The sequence below is a fragment of the Thrips palmi genome, unplaced genomic scaffold (genome assembly GCF_012932325.1).
Source record: "Thrips palmi isolate BJ-2018 unplaced genomic scaffold, TpBJ-2018v1 HiC_scaffold_1, whole genome shotgun sequence".
NCBI lineage: Eukaryota > Metazoa > Arthropoda > Insecta > Thysanoptera > Thripidae > Thrips > Thrips palmi.
In genome coordinates, this window is record NW_023144620.1 from 6,068,759 (window position 1) to 6,090,566 (window position 21,808).

At 61.4% G+C, this 21,808-nt stretch overlaps 1 protein-coding gene across 1 annotated transcript in view; it reads right to left on the reverse strand.

Moving 5' to 3' along the window:
* LOC117654382 (dopamine D2-like receptor) overlaps positions 1-21,808 on the reverse strand; it is a 150,704-nt gene that overhangs the window by 122,188 nt on the left and 6,708 nt on the right. The window contains exon 2 of the mRNA XM_034401006.1: positions 6,262-6,264. Coding sequence (XP_034256897.1) covers positions 6,262-6,264 — 3 coding nt within the window. The remainder of the gene's footprint in view (positions 1-6,261; positions 6,265-21,808) is intronic.

A 21,808-nucleotide genomic window follows, 5' to 3' on the forward strand; every position in this document is an offset into this window, starting at 1 on the left:
GACGCCGCCCGGGTCTCTGGCGGCGTCGGCGTCATAGCCGCCAGTCCGGCAGGTAGGCGGGGCGCGGCGCGTGGGGCTCGCGGGGTGTGTCGCTGCAGGAGTCGAGACTAACACGCAGCGTCGGCCGCGGCTGCGCTACGATGGGCGCTACGTCAACCGCCCGCTGCCCCGGCTGGATCGCGACTGGGGCATAGTCTGGAGGGCCCGCCGCGGCCAGCCCGCCCCGCCCAGAGTCCCAGAGCCAACCCCCACCTGCTGCGGGGCACCCTCACTGCGCGCATCCCCCCACCCCCACCCCGCAGGGCCCACAGGCCACAGGGCCTACGGCCTACAGCAAGCCCACACGGGGCCCACAGTGGACTGTGTGCGGAGCCCCCAGCGACAACCGCTGCTAGACCCGGGAGCCCCGGGCCCCATCGGGGTACCGCTACTTTGCAAGAAGAAGTTGCCATCATTGTGCTGTGGACAATGACAGCGAAGAAGGCCCGAGGCGGCCAAAGTAAGTCCCGAGGCGGCGTGCGGCCTGATCCTGATGGGACTACACAACTGTCAGAGCAGGGACAACAACAAGCCGATGACCAGGATTTCAAACTCGAAATCCCCGGGCCCGGCCCGGCCCAGCCAGCCCGCAGCCCTTCTGGGCCCTAGCCAACTCGACACCGGGCGGCGCGGCACGGCACGGCGCGGCACGGTACGGCACGGCCAAGAGTTTGATGGCCTAATAAGCGAAGCTCCCGTTGCCGCCTCAGGCTATACAATTGCCACTTGCCTCCTCCTCCCCGCCCCTTGAGCCTCCCGCCGGCCTGCCTGCCTGCCTGCCCGCCTGCCCGCGGCGCGTACAACACACCTACAAACTCGGCGCCGCCACCGCTCGTTAACGCGCAATGATGCTAACGAGAATATCAACGCGGGAAAAGGAAAAACTGGGGGAAACACTCTCCGCCGTTTCATTTACATTGGCGGACCCGCCTCGGCCGGCGGCAGCACGCGGCAGTACGATGCAAACGGCCACGCGAGTGTGTGAGACAGCGCGACGCCGCGACTCCTCGCTGTCAGGCCGCCGCGCTCGTCCTTTTTTTCGGACAGGGGGAGGGGGTGGGGCGAGTGGGGCGTAAGCCCGCATTATTTGTGCAAGCTGGGCCGGGCTGGCAGCCGTTGATTAGCCGCCTGCAGTGGCTCGGCATGCCGCCAGCAGTCTGTCTCTCTCGCACTCGCTGCACGGCTGGCACCAGGCTGGCACGTCGCGCGTGGGAGCGAGAGAGACAGAGTGCTGAATAACGCCCGCGCGAGTCGGGGATGCCTCCGACGTCAATAAACAATGGTCCGAGCGGCCTCATATACTGCGTACTGCTGCGCAGCGCACGCAACGGGGAGACAGCCCCCCCCCCCCCTTCCGCCCCGACGGCACATCAAGTCGCTAAATTCAGGCACTGATCCCGTCGCTCAGTAGGGACGCGACCGCGACGTGCACATGAGGTGGGGGAGGGGGAGGGGGTGGGGGACGCGCCTGATGCTGCCGGACGCCGGATCTGTCGGACGTGACGGGAACACGAAGTCATGCCGGCGACGTCTGCCGAAATGCCCTCCCAGCGCCGCAGCGGCACCGCCGGCACAGCTGGCAGTGGCATTCTCGCTGCAAGGGCCACCTCGTGGCGTGGCGCGCCGTGCCGGGGCCTAGGACCGGGCCGGGCACGCTCTGTCGACACCAAATAACATCTCCATCAAATTTCAACCCTTCCTCCACCCTCCCCCTGGCCGAGCCTATCCGCTTCGGGCTTGCGCCCGTCCCTCCGCCTGTCCCGAAGCCGCCCCGAAGCCGCCCCGAAACCGCAGCGCAACCGTACGGGCCGTCTGCCGACTCCCCGGCCTCCCGGCAGTGACGCAGTGACGCAGCGTCGGAAGTGTATCTACCTTTGACGGGACCGTACGACACCGCAGAGCGCTGGAGCGCCAGAGCGTCGCCCCCAGCGTCGCGATGCCCCGCCCCCCGCCCCCCGCGCCCCGCACCCCGCCAATGCCATCTGATACTGGCTTCCAATCAGGCCGCCGCGCCGCCGCGCCGTGTGGGTTTCAATCCGCCCTTCGTTCCAGTTCCACGAAACAGACGTTTATTTGCCTCGAAGTAAGGACACAGAGCACGGGGCGCCAACCAATACCGTTGCCCAGGCCAAAGCAACTCTTGAAGAGACCAGCGGGGCTTGTTTGAGGAGCCAACGATATGTCCAAAAGTACCAAGAAATGTCCTTTGAATATTTTTATGGGTCAGTAAAAGTCAAAAACTACAACGAAAATCAGTTTTGAAAAAGTAATTCAAAACACAAATGTATGGAAGACCAGTTTCAGTTTTCACTTTCACGTTTCACTTTCTGCCCGAGGCGCGGCGGCGCTCCGGGAAAAGCGCGGGAAGAGTGGTAAGGTGCGAAGCAGACACAAACGGAGTGGCTGCGAGTGTTGTTGGCGCTGGCGGCTGCTGGCGGCAGACCCACAGTGTGGGTCCCACACCCGCGCGGCTCGCCGGCCCGCCCGCTGCAAACACTCCAAAAATGCTAAAGCGGCGCTGTGAGTGGTCGCGCCTCGGCCTGGCCAAGCCACGCATTACGCTGAGGGCCGCCACTCCTGCTTGTTTGCATGCTGGCAAGTCCAGTCACTCCGCTCGCAGGGTCCGCCCGACAAGGGGACGCATTCCAGCGGCTGGGGCGGGTCGGTAAGGGGAGGGGAGACCCGAAGCCCTCATGCCGACGCACACTGCCGGACCGCGGACCGCCTGGACCGAGCCCTGCGACATGTCATTATCAACGCGAACGCACTACAAAATGCCGTTTTCAATTTTCAACAAAGTGCCTCCCCTCCGCCCCTGGCGGCCGCGGGACTCCGACCGCCACTCTCAAGTCCCCCTCCGCCCCCGGGCCGGCGTGGCCCAGTGCATCCCACACCGTCAACACGACTAGACCGGACCGCCTGGAGACTGCTGCCGCTGTGCTTGCTGCCGCGGGCGGCGCGGCCTTTTCCTTCCCCGTTGCCCGACTTGTTCGCCTTTCAGACCGCCCGGCCCTTTCTAAGGCGGGCGGGGCGGGGCGGCAAGGCCCCCGCGGACTCCAAGGCCCCACCGCCTCCGCAGTCCGTCCGCTCGTGGCCAGGACCAGCCAGGACCAGGGGGACCGCGCCGCTCAGGACAAGACGGGCGGACAGGCAGGCCGGTGTGCAATCAGTGCACACATTGTGTGGCCGGCGGCGTGGCTCAGCCAATAACGTGGAGGAAGACTCGGGCCGAGGGGGAAATCACTCCTAAAACCTGCGACCCGACTATTACGCCTATAACGCTCCATTACACCTCCAAATATAGCGATTTAGCTGAAAACAGACCAAAAAACCCCTAAAATAGATCAAATTTCGAGAATTTCAGCTATTACGCTACTATTACGCACACTATTACGCGTGCTATTACGGACAGAGTGACCCGACTATTACGCGAGTGCTTTCCCCCTCGACTCGGGCATTATTTTCGACAAGATGGAGAACAAGACGCTGGAGGCCCTCCTCCTCCTGGAGGCTCCGGAGGGGGCGGCGAGTGGCAGGCTCTGCCGCCACTCCGTCTCTCTCGCACCGCTGCGGTTTCATGCGTTCTCCGCGGGCCGTGAGAGAGACGGAGCGGCGTCCGGAAGCAGCATGCGAGCCGGGAGGTAAGCCGGGACGGGAGGCGGTCCTCGCCGGCCAATCCGACTCAGTCACGGGCAGGAGGAGGTGGGCCTGTGCGCGATACCGGAGAGAGAGAGACCATCCCGGGTGATTCTGGAGATTGAAAATTAAAGTGAGTGCTTCAGACTCACATTCTTTCGGAAAATGGCCGGTTCTCACCTGAGTGACTTCGCTGCTGCAGTTCCCAAGGCAGTCTCCTTTCCTGGGATGGCAATCTGGTCGGCCGGTGCAGAGTGCAGTCGTCGGTGACGTCAGTGCCTCGCTGCCCTGTCTCTCTCGCACCCCTCCGAGCCGCCCCATGCGTGTGGTGGGAGAGAGACAAACCGACGAAACTGCTCTTTGCATCAGCCAGCTGGCCTCCGTACACCCCAAGGGTGCACCGATGGGCCACCGCCACCGGTGTGCAGCGGTTCAAGAGGGCTGGGCGCAGAAAGAGAGAGTGGGGAGGGGGCTCGCTCGTGTGATTTGAGAAGAAGGGAGGAGTAGGACGGATGATGGACAATGGGGCTCGGATAAGACTTGCGAGTCAGTCGAGCAGCCCGCCAACTAACCAGCAGCGAGCTCAGTCTTCCTGCCACAGTGGGCTGATTTTGAACAGCAGCACCTTCTTCGCTCTGTCCCTCTCGCACCAGGGCGGTCCGTTTGCGTGCGAGAGAGACAGCGTCGGTCTGCAGGGCGCGTAGGGCTCTGACTAATCCCTCAAAGAGTCCCACAGCGTGCGTGTGACCATCGGGCCGAAGACTTCCCTCCAGTTCAGGGCAGGCCAAAAGAAACTACAGCAAAATAAACAACAAGAAGCCATAATAAGGTCGACGTCTAACCAGCCAGGGCGGCGACAAGAGACAAATGTTATTGTTTGGTGAAGCCTCTAAGCCCCCAGAAGAATGGACCGTGTTGTACAGCCGGGCTCACTTTCTTCCAAGCGCCCCTTTCTCTCTTCTTTTTTCGCTCCAAGCTGCTTTCGGCCGACTCCGTTTCGCGATAAAAACGAAAACAAAAACTCGGCAGCGAGTTGGTGAGTCACTGACGTGCCGCCGGACGCGCTGGACGCTGCCACGCCGCCGGGCCGCGGACTCGGCCGACTCCCACGCCGATCGATTTGGACTGAAAAACTAGCCAGGCGAGGACAACTGCGACGACGAGGACGACTTTCTGGGCTGTGCACCCTCGGACACACACACTGTCTCGCAATGTCGGCGCGGCGGCGCGGGGCGGGCGCTTGCAGACGCCGTGTTTGGGGACGCTGAGCAAACACCGCACGCGGCCCCAGCCAGCCCCAGCCCGCCCCAGCCCGCTCCAGCCCGCTCCAGCCGGCTCCAGCCCGCTCCAGCCTGCCCCGGCACTGCCATTGTGAGCGCGCTGACTCAAAGGTGTACATATTGGGCGGCGGGACGTCTGTGGAGTGGAGCAGGAGGAGCAGGCGGAGCCAGGCTGCACCGTCCAATCCGAGGCCCGTCTCCGCTTTGACGAGGACCAATTCGATGAGGATGAATTCGCCACCTTTGAGACTGCGTGTGTGCGACCTCGACGAACAGACAGACAGTCAGGCAGACAGACCGACGCACACAGTGGCGGATGACAAAGCCGTGAAGTAGGCCGCAAGGTTTTGGCTCCACTATCCGCACCGCGCGCTATATCACCGCGACTACATCAAGGCCCAATATGAGGCCCAGACCGCCGCCGCGCGCCCGGCCTCAAAAAATACGGCTGACTTTTCATCTTTGCCAGCAGGGGACATTCGAATGAAAAAAGGCGGGGCTGCGTCCCAGTGGGCATGTGCTGCCGCCAGGCCTTCCCTGGTCCCTGCTGGAGTCGCCGGTCCGGGATGCCAACTGCACTGGCGGGGCGGTAGACTGGGCGGTAGACTGGGCGGAAATCCGAAATCAAATCGCTCCTTTTCTCATTTACATCTCACCGGAGCACACTGCTGCTGCCTCTGCACACAAGTCTGCACTCTGCCGCAACACTCGAAAAAAAAATAGACAAAAAGAGAAAGACAAACAACTGAATCGTTCGCATTCGATATGCAGGCATGCAGTACGTGCATTTGGTGTCCCCGGTACGGCGTTGTTGCCACGGCGCTCCCTCCACCCCCCTTCGGCACAAGGCCACTGCGACAACTCTGCGAGGGTGATGGTTCAACGGACACACACACACACACATACACACACACAGCGACACAGAGGCAGGCAGGCGCGGCGACTTTGAGGCTCAAAATACTCATCGACCGGACGTAGGAAGGCCCGGGCCGTTGCCGCTTCGCTCGCTTCGCTGCACCCAGCTCCATCCACCCAACGAAACCGGTGTCCTCTCGCCGCGCCGGACCGGCCGGGCCTGTCGACTCAGGTGGGGGCGAAGTGCCGCGCTGCGTGCGGCTCGGCGTGGCACGCCAGGTGAAACTACTCACAAAGCCTGCGCTGGCCAGCGCAGCCTAACCTAACCTAACCTAACCAGCCGGAATAGAAGAGTGATTGACAAGGAAAGCAAAGCGGAGCGAGACAGACTCGCCAACGACGTTGCGGACTCACCGTGCTGCCGCACTGCCATGGACCGCCAGCAACTTACCCACTGCAACAGAACAAGCAAAGACGGCGTTAGAGTCGCACCAGTCACACACAGAGCACCGAGTGCTGTCACTTCCCCGGAGATCGGTGCCTGCTCTTGTCTCTCACGCACCCTTCCGGGACGTCCCGGGAGTGCGAGGGAGACAGAGCGAGGCAGCCTGCGGCGTAGAGTGTGGCCCCTTCGACTTCTCGACGCACTGCAAATAGATCCCAGAGCCACGGGCGGCCGATGCGGCCCATACGATGCGGGCGGTCCGGGTGTCCCGGCGGCCAGTGGACGCGCATCGCCCTATTTGACTAGTTACCCAATCGATAAACACAAACAGGCGGCAGGGTGTCGACAAACAGACCGAGTTTGAACGAAATCCGGCTGCGCAGCCAGCGCAATAATAATTAAAATGGCTCACGTGTAATTAGGGAGAAAGCAGTTGCCTTTTTTTTTTTGCGCACTTTCAATTGATTTTTAAAAGTGAGTCTGTTTTGGCCTTTAACTTGCTCTAAGGAATGGTTATTTTTGAGTGGAGAGGGGAAAACACTGTGCCATTTCTTCCGGCGTCCTCCCCGTGATTCGAGGTCACCTCACCCCTCCGCCCCGGCCGCTCCCCCGGCGGCTGCTGGAAGAGGAGGACGTGACGGGAAAAACACGCGACAAGTTGTAGCTTGCAAAAAAAGGGCAACAAAAAACAAAAACGAAAACGGCGGCAAAAGTGACCGTCGTGGTGCCAATCGGGAGATGGGTCCGCTGGGGATCCCGGAAGTGTGCCTGTGTGTGGCAAGGCCCGGCAAGGCCCGGCAAGGCCCGGCAAGGCCCGGCAAGGCCCGGCAAGGCCCGGCAAGGCCCGGCAAGGCGGGACGAGGCCGAGGTGGCCAACTCTGCGGCAGACGTATGAGTCGGTCAATAGCGCCTGTGGCTGTCTGCTGTCGCCCGGCCTCGGCACCGTCTCGCTCGGACTTATCTGCATTGGGGTGTCCCTTCCTGTTGGGGGGCCCCCTTGGAGTGGCGCGGGCCAGCCACGTGTACGGCCCTGGGCCACCCTGGGCGCGGGGCCCCCCGGCGCCCTCTGGGCAGCCGCCAAAGGATATCGAGCGTGCTGCCTGTACAATTCGCGCCCGCTTCCGCGCAACACCTGGGGCTGCCTCTTTTCCTGCTTTCAAGGCTCTGGGAGCCTTCGCTCTGGCCATCACCGCCCGGTCCGCCGCACGACCCCGGGCAGTAGACCCATTCCCAGCGGGCGGTCGCGCTGCTCTGTCTCTCTCGCACTCCGGCGGGACGGGCGCAAGTGCGAAGGAGAGAGACGGAGAGGCGGATTAAGCCTGCAGGGCCGCGTTCCCGTTAACATGTTGACGCATTAAGGACGCACGCCGGTGGCGCTCTTCCTCTTTCCAACACACTGCCCACCCGAGCCCCGGCCGAGCCCCAGCCGAGCCCCACCCGAGCCCCACCGCCGGGAACACGAAGTGCAAAGGCCACGGAAACGAGGTGGAGTGCCGATGGTTTATTTCAGTCACATTTCCCGTGCAAAAATGATAAGTGAACGCAAAATTTTAAGGCTTTCCGCACTAATATGTTGGACGCGGTAGGCCTGCGGACCGATGGAGACTGATCCGGCGTGGGGCTGGCCGTGGCAGCGGCAGCCAAGCCGTGTCCTATTTTGGCCAGGCAAATAAACGTGTGAACGATCAAAGGTCGCCCCAACCCACGCCACCCGTCCTCGCCAAATCGCTGCGAGACGAGAGAGACAGAGAGGTAGAGAGGGAGGGAAAGGCACGCTCCCCCTCGGCCGCCGCTTTGGAGGCTTTGGACACACACCGGCGCGTGCGCGGTGCTAAGCGCGGTGTGAGTCGCGGGTCCCTTGGCTCGGACGCAGCCCGGAGCTGCCTGCTAGCGCGCTGGCGCTAGTTGCAGTGAGGCGCCGTGCTGTGCTCGAATACGCCCACTGAGACCCACCTCTTCGCTCGCCCCCAGCCCGCCGGGAGTCTCCCCGTCTCTCTCTCTCTCTCTCTCTCTCTCTCTCTCTCTCTCTCTCTCTCTCTCTCTCTCTCCATCCGGATTGGGAGCGGTCCGTGTTTTGCACGTCTCACTGGGTCCGTCACCGCGTTGCCGCTGGCGCTGCATGGCCAGCAACAGCCAAAGAGGCCGGCGGATCGAGTAATGGAATGAACCCACCGTCAGCTGGGTAGCAGCTTGGTCGGCTTGCACAGCTTGCTCACCGGGCCGCCCAGGGGCCTTCGCGGCGGCCACGGAGCTAGCGGCCCAGTAGCTCAGTGGCCCGATGACCCAGTGGTCCAGAGAGCGAGAGAGCCACAGCGCGATGCGGTAGCTGCGTCCTCGGACTGGGTTGCTGGAAAATCTGGTTGCAGAGGTTGCAGAGGCTGCCACGCGCCCACCGCACCAGCACGCAAAGAGGGATGATGGCCCGACGGCGTGGTATTTCGCTGGGCCAATATTTGGACGGCATCAGCGGAAGGGAACGACTGGCTCTCCAGCGCTTTCGTGGCTTGGGCCCCTGGGCCGCTGTCACTTCAAGCAGAACGAACTCGGAGCACAGCAGTCTCGGATTTTACACTGACATCTCGTCAGAATTTTGCGATGTCTGTCCCTCCGAAAGACAAGAAATCGCGAGTTCCCACCAAATTACACCTGGATAGATTTTCGCTTTTTCCAAGATGCATTAGCGTGGGCATGGTTCAAATCTACAGTGCATGAGACTTGGCGCGTCGTGCGGCCGGAGCTACCCCGCGAGCCCAGTCCTGCGCTCCAGCTCGGCTCCAGCTTGGCTCCAGCGCGCGGCCGGGACTGGTGGCGCCCCCGCGTGGAGGGTGGCCGCACCAGCTCGCCGCGCGCCAATACCCCGCGCTGCGGGGAAGGCCCTCGCTCCCAGGCTCCAGGCTGCCCGGCGCTCAGGATTCCTGGATTCCAGGATTCCAGGGTTCCTCTCGCGGAGGTCCTTCCGCGTGGGTGGTCACGCTTTACCGTCGCAAGGTCCTGGAAGACCCTGATTCCGTCTCCATCGCTCTCCACGAGGCATGCCATGAGTTGGAGTCCTCACCCCACCCACGCGATACAACACCTACCTCATCTCCCAACCGTGAGCTTTCTCGAGGTGAAGATGATTACGGGAAAAATTCGGAGACCATCCGTGCCAAAATTTTGCCCCCAGAAATAATGCTGGACGTAAACCAACTTGCGTTGGACATTGTTGTGGAAGTTTCTGAAAATTGTTTCTTGAAAAGCAGTCCGGTTTTCGTGCATAAATGCGATGGAATCTGTGCGCTGCATCAGAAAGTGAGAGAGAGGGTCGTTTAGGGCGTTGGTCGGGCCCCATTCCAGGGGCCACGCAGGGTGCCCCGACGCCGGGCGGGCGCACACATTCTCGGGATAGCTGGCCCAAGTCCGAGGGACTGCCAGGCACTGCATGCTTGGCTGCAGGCCCGGTTTGTGGTGTGGGGACTCTTCCGAGGCCTGAATACCTCTTCCAATGTGGCATCGACAATGGGCTGGCTGAGCCACTGCAGGGCCACTGCAAGCCCCTGCAAGCCACTGGCCCTGAGACAATGGCGCCCCTATGCTGCTTCAAGAGCCGGATGCAGCGCGGGGTGCCTGCCCGGGGCAGCCCGGCCCGAGGCCGCGCACACTACACCGTAGAAAAAAGGGCAATCGCTATTCCCGCGCGGTGTACAGTGGAAAGCGACCCCCACCCAACCCATCCCACTCGCATGCAGTGAGGGGCAGGAGAATATCAGTCCCTTGAGCGGGCCGTACTCGTGCCACGTCTCCCTGTTTCCCTATTTCCGGCCCTGTTCGGACCAGTGCCACTTCAGTCGAGCCCTCTGCCCTCCACCCTCTGCCCTGCCCGGCCCGGCCACCCGCGGCGCCGTAGGGCCTTGAAGGACAGAAATACACGCGGGCCCAGTGTCGCGTACCGATTCCAGGTTCCAGGCGACGTGGCTGGAAAATCATTTTAGGCCAGTCCGGCAGCCACACACACACACGAGAAAAACAAACGACACACACACACACACGGCGACTGTTTGGCCGACTTTATAGCGGCCCATTAAAAAAGTGGTCCGTCCACTCGGTCGGACAGTCCCGCATAAAATGGGCGCGCCGATTGAGAGTGTTTTTGGTCGAGGCCGCGCCGCAGCCAGCTGGAGTCCAACAAGCCGTCCTCTCTGGGTCGGCCTACATTCGCCGCTAATCCAGCATCATTCAGTGCCGGCCCGCCTTTGAGTGTGGCGGCGGCGCTGGTCGGGCGCGGCGGGCATGGCGCGGGCCAGCAGGGCTCCTTGCAGACACCCATTAAGCCAAGGCTGTGGTAGAATTAGTTGGGAGGCCAACTTCAACCCGCGGCCGCCACGCCGCCTGTTTGTGTCTCTCTCTCTCTCTCTCTCTCTCTCTCTCTCTCTCTCTCTCTCTCTCTCTCTCTCTCTCTCTCTCTCTCTCTCTCTCGCTCCCTCTCAGAGTTAGCAGGCGCCACTCCGCTGGCTGTCTCTTTTCCACTCACGCAGTAACCCCTTCCCCCATTTCCCCCGTGGCGCCTCTTTCTACTCCCCGCGGGTCCAAATACTCGGCGGGTGTTTCGGGTAACGACAGGATGGCCCCGCCGGGCCTCGCGGCGAGTCCGTAGACCCCGCCGCACTCGGCCGCCTTCGCCGCGCGAGGTGCGGGGTGGGGGGCGGGGGTCGCGTCGCGGCGGTAAAAGACACCCCCGTGACCTATTGGTTGACCTTGAACCGAATCAGCGGATAATGACGCGTCTCGAAAAAAGGAGAGGAGTGCCCTCCGCGCGGCTGCAGCCATTGGACACCGCCGGCCGACCGAACGGCGCGAACAACGAACCAGTTTGAGCGAAACAGTGCCGCCAACTTCGCCGTGAGCCCGGATTGGACTTTAAGGGCCGCCCGGCCGCGCCCCGAGGCCTGGGCACTGGGCACCCAGGGCACCCAGGGCGCCCGGCCAAAATAGCCCGGGGCAGCGGCAAAGTCAAGGGCCGCCAGGGCCGCAAGGGCCCTTCCAGGTTGACGCGCGATTTCGGAACAAAAAGAAGAGGCTGCGAATAAAGGGGCCGATTATTTGCTCGACTCAAACATCCTTTTTTCCTCCAGTCCAAGGGCGGGGGCGGCGGGGGCGGCGGGGGCGGCGACGAGCAGGGTGTCTAAGATAATGGCAGCGACGGCACAATAAAATATCAAATGTCACCCCGTCCGGGCCATCTGTCTCGGCGCGACGCGGCGCGCCGCCACTCCACTGGTGGGGGCACTAGACGGACTGCAGCTCAAGTCGCCCTTCTTGCTTCTCTCTCACTCTGAGGTGGGCCGGGCACGTCGGCCAGCTTGACTGCGAGGTGGAGCTCGCCGTGATGAAGACTGGCAGCGCCTGGCAGGCTGCACGCTGCGGGGGCGGTTGGCCCGGTTGGCCGCGGAGCGCAGAGCGCCTGCCATCCACAGCATAGGCAGCCCGCGGCGCGGCGGTGCGCGCCGGGCGGGACAGAGAAAACCTCCCGGGCGGTCCGGCGGGCCGCCACGGCCGCGGCGCGCAGCGCAGACGCTGCGTCTGTTTCGCTTTGCGCTTCGCTGCCACAGCGGCTGCGCCGGGCTGCGCTGCGCAAAGTTGGTGCGTGCATCGGCTTGGTGGGGATGTGCGGCCGAACGGAGGCCGCACCGCGGATTACCGCCGGAACGGCCGGTAATGATTTCGCTCCGAGACCCCGCAGGGCAATGTTAATGACGCAAGCCGAGCTCCGCGCACTCGCGCACCTCGCGCAGTGTGGCGTGCGTAAGCGAGAGAAAGGAAATAACAAAGAGAAGGAAACACTGACACTGGGGAAGGCAAAAGGAAAATAGCTCCAATCAAAACGGCAAGGAAGTAATTATTTTGTTTGCGTTACGCTGCTAATGCAATTAAAGTATTCGTCGAACCTCGACCCCAGTTCAAACTCGAACTGAATCTCCGAGCGAGAACGCACTACTTTTTCGAGTGAATTTCAAGTGGCTTCACCCTTTCCGTCTGACGCCTCCTCCGCCCTGCCCTTACATCTGTTATTATTCATGTATTCTTTCCCTGTTGCCACCGTAGCGTGGCGGGCAGGCTGGCGGGCGGGCGGGCAGGCAGGCAGCCCGGCTGGTGGCGTACATGACGGCAATACATAAAGAGGCTTTACGGATTGAAGGGCAAGGGGACCTGGCAGGGCGTGGCAGGGCGTGGCAGGGCGTGGCAGGGCGTGGCAGGGCGTGGCAGGGCGTGGCAGGGCGTGGCAGGGCACCGTAATTTGGAGCCGTCACCGCGTCGCGACGCTGTGGGGACGCCACTCCCAAGTGAGGAGGCTTGGCCGCGCGCGCGTCGCTCGGATGGCCAGTCGCCCGCTCGGTCGCCCGGCGAAGCGAAACCAAGCAAACCTCCATAGGTCGGGCTTTCCCTGTTTCTGAAGCCCCTCGCCCGAGACCGTCTCACCGTCCGCGACCCCCTCCGGCGTCTGATTCTGATTGATTGTTTGTCCAAACGATGGCAACCAGGATCCCGCCTTACATGGGGTGAGTCGGGAAGGGAACGAAATAACACCGCCGCTAACGAGAAGGCAGCCAGCATCGTGGCCAGCCTGCTGCTGCTGCCGACGTGCAAGGTCCACTGTTGCCACCGGCTTCATTCACGCCCCCGCAACGAAGGGCCTGCCCCTGAGCGTGGGGTGGCAGCAGGCACAGGGGGTTAGGACGCTTGCACGGCTGTCATCAATTTAGTAAACTGGAAAATTATCCTCCTTGTTTTTAGACCCGAATATCTCGTGTGTGTTGTATCTTCTTCTTCTCCCGCAGAAAGGACTTGTAGTGGGGGCAACACCGTTAGAAGTCAGAATTTTCCACCCCACAACACTTTGCAGGCCACCAATAACTTCCCACCCCAAAAATAGCTCCCCCCCTCACCGTCCAGAGGCCCACCGCGCTGGTGGTGCAATTTAATTTTCGCCTGGAATCCGGGAGGCGGTTACCCGATACGACCACTATGGCCGTGTCGTGGCCGTGCAGAGCCGAGGCAGAGCCCGCGGCGCCAAACCACAGCAAACACCCCCGGCTCGCGATAAAAGCTTCGGCAGACAGTGTAGGCCCGCCATGCTGATGGGATCGCCCAGACCGCACTCACACGAGCACACAGACACATGCACAACTGGATAAAATATCAGCTGATACATAACGCATGGCGCGGCCGCCTCCAGTCTTCTCCAGTGTCTCCAGCGAGGTGGCTGGAGGCAGGCCCATGGTGGCAATCACATAACGGTCTCTCCCATGGCAGTGCGAGAGAGACAGCTTGATGTCTGCCTCATTTGCACAACAGAAGCCGGCTTCTTGTTTAGCGGAACGCGCGTGGCGAGTGGACCGCAGGCACGGGTCGCGTGGACTCAAGACAGGCCAGGCGTCCAGAGGCCGCTTTTATGATTGGTGCACGCACACTGACCCGCGCTAAGGAAAACCATGAATACTGCATCAGGGCCGTCAGGCCGACCAGGTCCACCAGGTCCACCAGGTCCACCAGGTAGCGGAAGAACGGGGAGACAAGGCCACGCTCAGACCCACAAGCCGCCCGGCCACGCGGCGGCCACAAAATTAAAGCAGCCCATGCATCCTGCATCCCACGTAGACAGTGGGGCTTCTGACCCGAACAAGCCTCCCGCCTGCCCTGCCAACGCCAAGAAGGCCAACGGCGAGCTGCTCGGGGACAAAAGACGGACGACTTTCCCACCTTCCACGCAAAAATAAATGCTTGATTTTTTTGATTTTTTTGGGGAGTGGAGTGTGGGGGCTGATAGCACCGGTCCCCATTCCGAGCACCGAAGTAAAGGAGGAGGCCTCTCGGTGTAGAGGTCCATAGTTTTCTTTCCATTTTCTAACTTCAAATGTCTGGAAGATGATAGTAATTATTATTATTATTATTTTAGGCTGGTGCCGCTTTGTGTTAATCCACATTCAGGGCCTCTGCCACGCCCGAACTTGGTTCATGAGATGGTCGCACTATGTGCAGGCACACACATACAAAAACAAACAGCCCCCCCCCCCCCACACACACACACGTGTCATCTCGATGGCAACTCGAGCAACATGCAGGTCTTGCGCGCACGTGTGATGCCACACAAACACGCCCAGCTACAAGGACACACACACACACAACACACATACCACCCCTCGCTCTTATCCAGCTTGACCGTGCCAACCAGCCTGCGTGGAGTCCCTCGGACCTGCAAACTAACGAGGTACGAGGGCGCGGCAAAAGGCTCTGGCCAGGCGGCCGGCAAGGAACGAGCTGGACAAGGACAGCATGTTGTTGGTCTGGAGGGGCCGGGAGGGCTGGGAAGGGTTGTTGGCGAGTCGGGATCTGGCCGCAGGTCAACACAGAGTATTGTGGCCAGCTCGTGTGTCCGCCGCCGCTGCTTCTTTTTCGCCGGACATGATGACGTGGACAAGATGGAACACGACGTGCACGGCCACAGCAAGTGAGTCAAAGCCATCGCTCAGACGTCCCGTCCAGAAAGAGCATCCCCGGAAATTGCGCGGCAACGCTACAAAACGGCCAAACAACAAAAAGGGGCTGATGATGCTGCCTAAACACGTCTTAACGGTCACGGCAAAAACGGCGCTCCGTGCGCTCCATCATGGCGCCTGGGATTGCCAGAGGTATCCGTGTGAGAGCGCCCACGCCGTGACAAGCACATCTATCTTGGCCCTGTCCCCGCCTCGCCCCGCCCCGCCTGGAAGTCAACAAGGCCGCAACCGCGGCAAACCATTCCGCCGATGAAGCACAGACAACACTGGCGCGCTCATCCGCTGGGAAACAACATTTCACCGCCGCGGCGGCTTGAGGCGCGAGTGCGCGCCACGGTCCCGCGGGCGGGGCGGGGCGGCGCGGGGCGGCGCGGGGCGGCGCGCTGAGCTTGGCGTTCTTAGAGAACTAGCAGCGCCAAAGGCGGCCAAAGGGTGGAGGTCGTCTCATCTGTCGCTGTTTATTTGGCGGGGGCCGAAAAACGGCGCGTGCAGCGAGCAGTGACTGGAGGAGATAACGCAATTAGATCCATCGGGGCGGGTCATTGATTAGAGAGGAAAGATCCCCCCTCCCCTTAGCTGAGCCCCTCGGCCAGCATCTGCGAGGCTGGGAACGGGGCCTGGCAGTGTGGGTGTTCACAGCACAAAGGAGGCCTCGCCGAAGACGAGCGAACCAAAGAACGGACCGAGGGACAGAGCAAAGGACAGGCGGCGTGTGGCGACGGCGTGGATTTTCCTCTCGGCCCCTCCAAGGACTCGGTGGAGAGCAAAGCCGGCTCGCGACGCGCGTGCGGCTGGCCGAGCGGCGAGCAGGAGGGCAGCACTCGCGGCACTGCGTCCGGGTTGATGGGAATCAAAATCCACCGTCGCCGACGCGGCGTCTCTCCGCTTTCCGCCTCGGACGGCATGCCGACGGGATGCCGTGCGTCCCCGCGTCGCCGCCGAGCCGAGCCCCGCCGAGCCGAGCCCCGCCGCCAACGGCGCCATGAAATCGGAGAGAGGATTGGCGCCGCAGGTGCGGAGTTATTGGTGTGCCTGCCCGAGAACCGGCGCCGTTCTACTTTCACTGGCAACCGGCGTGAAAATAAAAACGACAACAAAAAAACATCGACTTTCTTTTTCCGATTTGCGTGTGCGATGACCGGGACTTTGAGGGACTCCATCCTTTCCGATGATAAAATCACCGCAGGCGAAAAAAGAGGGAAGGACATTTGCAAAGCGCGGGTGCCTCTGAACATTTCTCTCCTAGCTCCGCCCCCCCCCCCTCTCCCTCCCACGCGCGTGCGATCGTGTTTACAGAGGCACCGCGCAGCTCCACGATAAGGCACCGCCACTCCTTATCAACCCCATCTACTGCCCGCGCCACCCCCGCCCCTCCGGCCGTCACCACTCATACAGTCGTTCGCTGGGAGCATCCTGGGCCGCTGGAATCACGCGGCAACCACGATAAGAGGCCCGCACACATTGTCACGCAATGGCAAGCCACTGCAAAAAGTCGCTCTGTGTAAGTGGGCAACCTTCGCGACATCACCTCCCCGAACCCGTCTCTGGACCCGTCCTTGCGCGCTGGGTGGGGTGGGGGCGGGCGAGGCAGCGGTGCCTTCTTCCCGGGATTAATTTACCGCTCTGTCACTGTGTGCGGGAGGGAGGGGGTGCCTGTAACTGCTGCCCCTTCTGTAGATGACGCGCGGTAAATACAAGCTGTACGTCTCCTCGTAAGCCACTCCATTCCGCGACGCTCGACGAAAAGACCCGCAGAATGAGAGCCAACTCGTCCTCAGCACTCGCGAACGCCGCACTTACGCACGCATTCGTGACGCGCACCTAAGCCTTGGGATCCGCGAGGCATACCGCTTCACATGCTGCTTTCTCGAAGGCTCATTCAAGGATTAACCCCACCCTCTCGCGCAGCACACTCCCCCCCCCCTTCTCACCACACACGCGCAGACAGAGATAGACGCACCTTAGCGGAAGAGCACACCTTCATTACGCTACCGTGGATGCCAGGATTTGCGACGCCACAAGAAACGACAGGCTCAAAGGCTGATTCCTGGAAATGCGTCCGGATTTCTTCAAGGACCTAATTTGGCTCTGAACCTGTTCCCCCCGGCTGCCCCTGTTCTCGCTACGGCCACGCTGCAGGTGCCTTTCCTTGATCCACTGTTCATGTTGTTCTTTGATCCGCTGCTGCTGCTGCTGCTCCATGCCGCGGCTGCTGCTCCATGCCGCGGCTGCTGCTCCATGCCGCGGCTGCTGCTCCATGCCGCGGCTGCTGCTCCATGCCGCGGCTGCTGCTCCATGCCGCGGCTGCTGCTCCATGCCGCGGCTGCTGCTCCATGCCGCGGCTGCTGCTCCATACCGCGGCTGCTGCTGCTGTTCCTGCGGAGGGGGAAGCAACGGCCGCCAGCCCCGCCGTCGCGGAGGTGCTGCCTGTCGACTTGTCCCGTCCCGCTCCGCCGCTCCGCCGCTCCGCCGCGCCCCAAAGCTATTGGCAATTTAGTGGCGGGAATGGGACGCGTTGAGACAAACTACGCGCACCGCCTGGCCATGGCCTGGCGGGTCCTGGCGGAGCATGGCCGGAAGCACACCTCGCAGTGCCTGGGACGGAGCCGGCGGGGCTTCAGACCCAGCCGGGCACGCCCACACACGGATAAAAAGAAAGTTGCACTTGGTCGTAAAACGATGGCCGCTCGCCAAAGTATCCTCTATGCAAAACTCAAGTCCTCTCCTATTTCAGCCGCAGCCGACAAAAGTCCTGGCGAGGTGAGCGTCGCCGCCACTTCCAACGAATCCTTCGCCCTTGTTGTCGCTCCCCGGGGTTTCGGGATTGGGATTGGGAGTGGGAACGAGAGCGGCGTCCGCGCTGACTCACATGCCGCGGAACGCGCCGCCAAAGGAACTGCTCGCGAGAGCGACGCCAAGCTGGGCATCAAGAAGAAGCGGTAAACCGAGACTCGAAGCGCAGCTCTAGTTTCGGTCTTGCGGAGAGGCTGACGGACCGGATCCAACAGCCAGACAGACAGAGAGCCAGTCAGGCGGGCAGGCAGGCAGCCAGCGAGTACGCCTGCATCGGCACAACGCGTGCTGGCTGATGAACAGCACAATAACGAAGCCCGATAACGCAAATAAGTCTGATAATATTGCCTCGGTGTGGCAGCACATAAACCAGAGGGCCTTCGCGCTCCGCGGCCCATACACCGCGCGAAACCCCGCCGAGTACTTTGAGCGAATCGAAAGCAAGTCTGCTGTGACTCTCTGCAAGCGTGGTGCGGTACTTATTGAGGTAAAGTCCGTGGAAGCCGTAGCGAGCTTCGGCGGGTGGGGTGGCGGGGCCCAGGGGCAGGGTTGCGGGAAGGGCGGGGGCACCCTGTCCCGGGACGCGCCGAGTCTCCCTTCCAGTGGCAGCGCGGCAGCGACACGGGCCGGGCCAAATTATTAAGAGAGAAGAAACCCGGTGGGACCGTCCGACGTGACAATGGCGTTTCTTCCGCCTTCCACGATGATAAAGTCTAATATTGCCGCAGCGGGGTCCCGACCGGCAGAGCGGCACCGGTGGCACGCACAAATATAGAGAAGCATTGTCAACCGGCCGGGAAATTTCCCGCATAGCGATTGGGGAGAGTTTTCGATTGCATTCCAGGCCGGGCCGCATGGCTGCCAGCCCTGCCAGGGCGGCGCGTGCCCCGCCGCCAGGCAGGCAGGGCCGCCTCACCGCGGCAACCGGATTAATTTAACACGGAAGGCCGGGGGGATTCTTTCCGGACCGCTTTTTAAAACAATCACGCGCCGCGCAGAGCACACCGTTTAAGGCAGCGATGGTTTATTCAAAAACTCGGAGCAGTCGTCAGAAGAGCCGTGTTTCCCGGCATTCCCTCCCTCCGTCCGACCGTCCGCGCTCCGCGCTCGGCAAACCCAGTCCCAAAAAACCATGGATTGCATGGGATCCCATGACACAAATCCCATGACAGCGGACTGAAATCCCATGAGACTGCGGTTCAGCACCATGGACAAGCGGCATGCCATGCAAAATGGAGGTCGTTTCCCATGGTGCAGGCCTAGCACCATGGGAGGACCTTCCCCATGATGTGAACTTTTCCATGGGTTCGGACTTCCCATGGGAAGGCAGTCCTGCTCGTGCGTTGAAGTCTCCGCCTAATTTTCAATTATAGGTCATATCATGTCAACGGTGCCCTCCAGACAAAATATGATTGCAAAATCGGATGTAGCGTCAAAAGTTTAGGGGGTGACAGTTCACCTGTGAAATGATTAAATCCACAGCAGGCACTGATCTCATCATTTTGTACTCACAAGGGACTCTGCCAAGGCAAGGAAGTGCTTCCCATGACTCACACTCCATGGTACCTTTCCCCATGAGTCGCAAGACACCATGCGAAGTTGTTCCAAAAATCACGGGGAATCGTTCCTATGGAAAGAATCGGCCCATGGCATCCCATGCACCGCCATGGCTCATGGGATGCCCCATGGTTTTTTTGGACTGGGAAGCAAACGTCGCCTCCTCCCTCCTTCACGCTGGGTGGAACCGCGGTGGGTTGCCGCCATTCGGCAGTCCCTCTGATTCTGTCGCACTCGTGGGGCACCCCGCAAAGGTGCGACGGAGGGCGACCGAGAAAAAAAAAGGATACTGATGGAAATCATCAGACCGCTGTCGGCTGCCATGAATACTCTGAGCTTCCCCTTTAATGAAAAGTAAAGAGTACAAAGTCACGTGGCGCTGCGAGCGACTCCCTCGCGGAGCGTCTCTTTCGGGGCCCGTTTTAGGGGCTGGGTTACATGGTGCATCGACCTGTGTTAGGTAAAATCCTCGAAAAAGTGGAAATCGGAGAGAGGCAAGTGATTTGGTTGGATCGTTCGTCAGGTTGCCAAATCGTTCCAAACGTTAAGTTAAACAAATGTCATATTAACAATGAGCAAATCAATATGAACTCGAGTCGACGAACGCCTGGCAGGGTGTGCATCGTGCCCCTCATCCCCCCGGCAAAACAAGGCACCACTCGGAGTGCCGTCGGTGCGACAATCATTGCGCGCTGCAGCGCGGGTGATTCGATGTGATGTCGCGAGAAGGGCCTCGTTGAGTCGCGTGGCTGCCGCTGCCTGCCAGCTGCCCGCCAGCTGCCGCGCTGCGCAGCCATTCTGGCCGTTCGGCCCCATAAAGGCTGACGTGATTTAGGTGGCCGGGCGGGGTGCAGCGCCACCACGCCGGCAACAGGTTATGCCCGCGGGGCCGCGTCATCGCGTCATCGACGAAGCCAGGGCTGTCACCGCGCGGAGGGGGTCAGCGGCGCAGGGGACCAGCAGTGCAGGGGGTCAGCAGCGCAGGGGGTCAGCAGCGCAGGGGGTCAGCAGCGCAGTGGGTCAGCAGTGCACAGAGACCACCAGCGGATTCGACAGCATCCTCACCCTGCAGTGTACCTGCGTGGGGTGCGTCGCCGCCGCCAAACACGCTCCAGGGGAAGCGTCGGTTGGCCGGTGGTGCTTCCCGAATTGAATGAGTCATCAGATAAGTAATCAACGGCCACCGCTGGAGTCTGATTCCGAAGCACTGTGTCGCTCCGTCTCTAGCGCACCTCCGGGCGTCCCTGTGAGTACGACAGAGACAGAACGACTGGAGCACTCTTCGAAAACAGTGTGCTGTCCAGCTCACTGGGGCAACACGCAAACACGGCGACGGCGCGGTCCGGACGGGCAGCAGACTGGACCCCCTTCCCCTTTCCTTGCACGTCACAAGGCCCGGCTTGGCTAGGCCCGGCTTGGCTAGGCCCGGCTTGGCTAGGCCCGCTCAGGTTGGCCGGGCTGATCAAAACACGGCGCGCCTCGGGGGGGGGGGGGGGGGGGCGTGCCATGCTTCTCCCATGCTTCGCTCATGCCTCACCCCCATGGGCACATTTTGTTTCCACGTCTTGCCTTTATTTACTTCGTTTTCCCTTATCAAAGGGTTGCGGAGACCGTGATGGGAAACGCGAGAGGGGCGCGGCGCAGCAAGCCGCGGGCTGGCTGTTCCTCCAGCAGCGAGAAAGGAGAGAAGGGACGGAAAAAACAACTTGGAAGCAAAATTGGCTTGTCCGAGGTGGCAGGCTGCCAGGGTGTTGCCCCGAGCTTGTCCCTGTCCATCCCCTGCTTGCCTGCCGCGCCTGCCTATCATCTTCAGCACGGCTAGGCTTCCCACCGCGATCATGCCTCACTTTCCCCTTTCGAGGAGCGCGGATCGGTCACCGGATACGGGCCTGGTCGGCCACGATCTCGTCTCTCTCGCACTTATAGGCGTTCCGTACACGTGCGAGAGAGACAGGGCGATGAAACGCTGTGCGGCATTACCCGTCTCACTCAGCAGAAGAGGTAATCTGTCCGGCGAAGTAAGCGAACGGTGCCACAGTGCGGGATGCCAAACAGCTCGGTATCCTGTCTCTCTCGCACCGAGCGCCCCATGAGTGCGAGGGACGCAGAGCGAAGGAACTGCGTTGAGCCTGCAGGGCGGAGCGAAAAGAGAGGCGGGCGGGAGGGACGCCCTTCGAAACATGCACACCCTTAAACTTTACTGCGCATTGTGACCGCAGTGGCATCTGCTGAACGCGAACGCGCAACGCACCGAGTGTGCCGAATAGGGCCGAAGCACTGCGCTGTTGACGCACAGTTCAGTCCCTTGTGTGCGGCGCGCGCGGAGCCAGGGCCAAAACAAGGGCAAACACTGCGCGCTTTTGAAACCAAACGGCAACAACAAAGCCGCCGGCAAAAATAGCAGCACGACTTCACTTCTTGTAGCCGTTCGCGAGGTGAAAGTTTTCGTTACTCCTTTCTCTTTCTGGGTGTCGATCAAGCCAGAAAATGAAACATGGTTCGTACCCGATTGAAACCTTCGTTCTTGCTGCTTACACAGTGCTTGCATGATCGATTTGTGTTCGGTGGTTGTTTTTTGGAACTTTGTGGTACACGGGTCGGCAACCTCGAACGTAAAGTCGTCTGAGGTCGGAATCGTGCGGGGAGAGTTCGGGAAATCAACGTCAGCA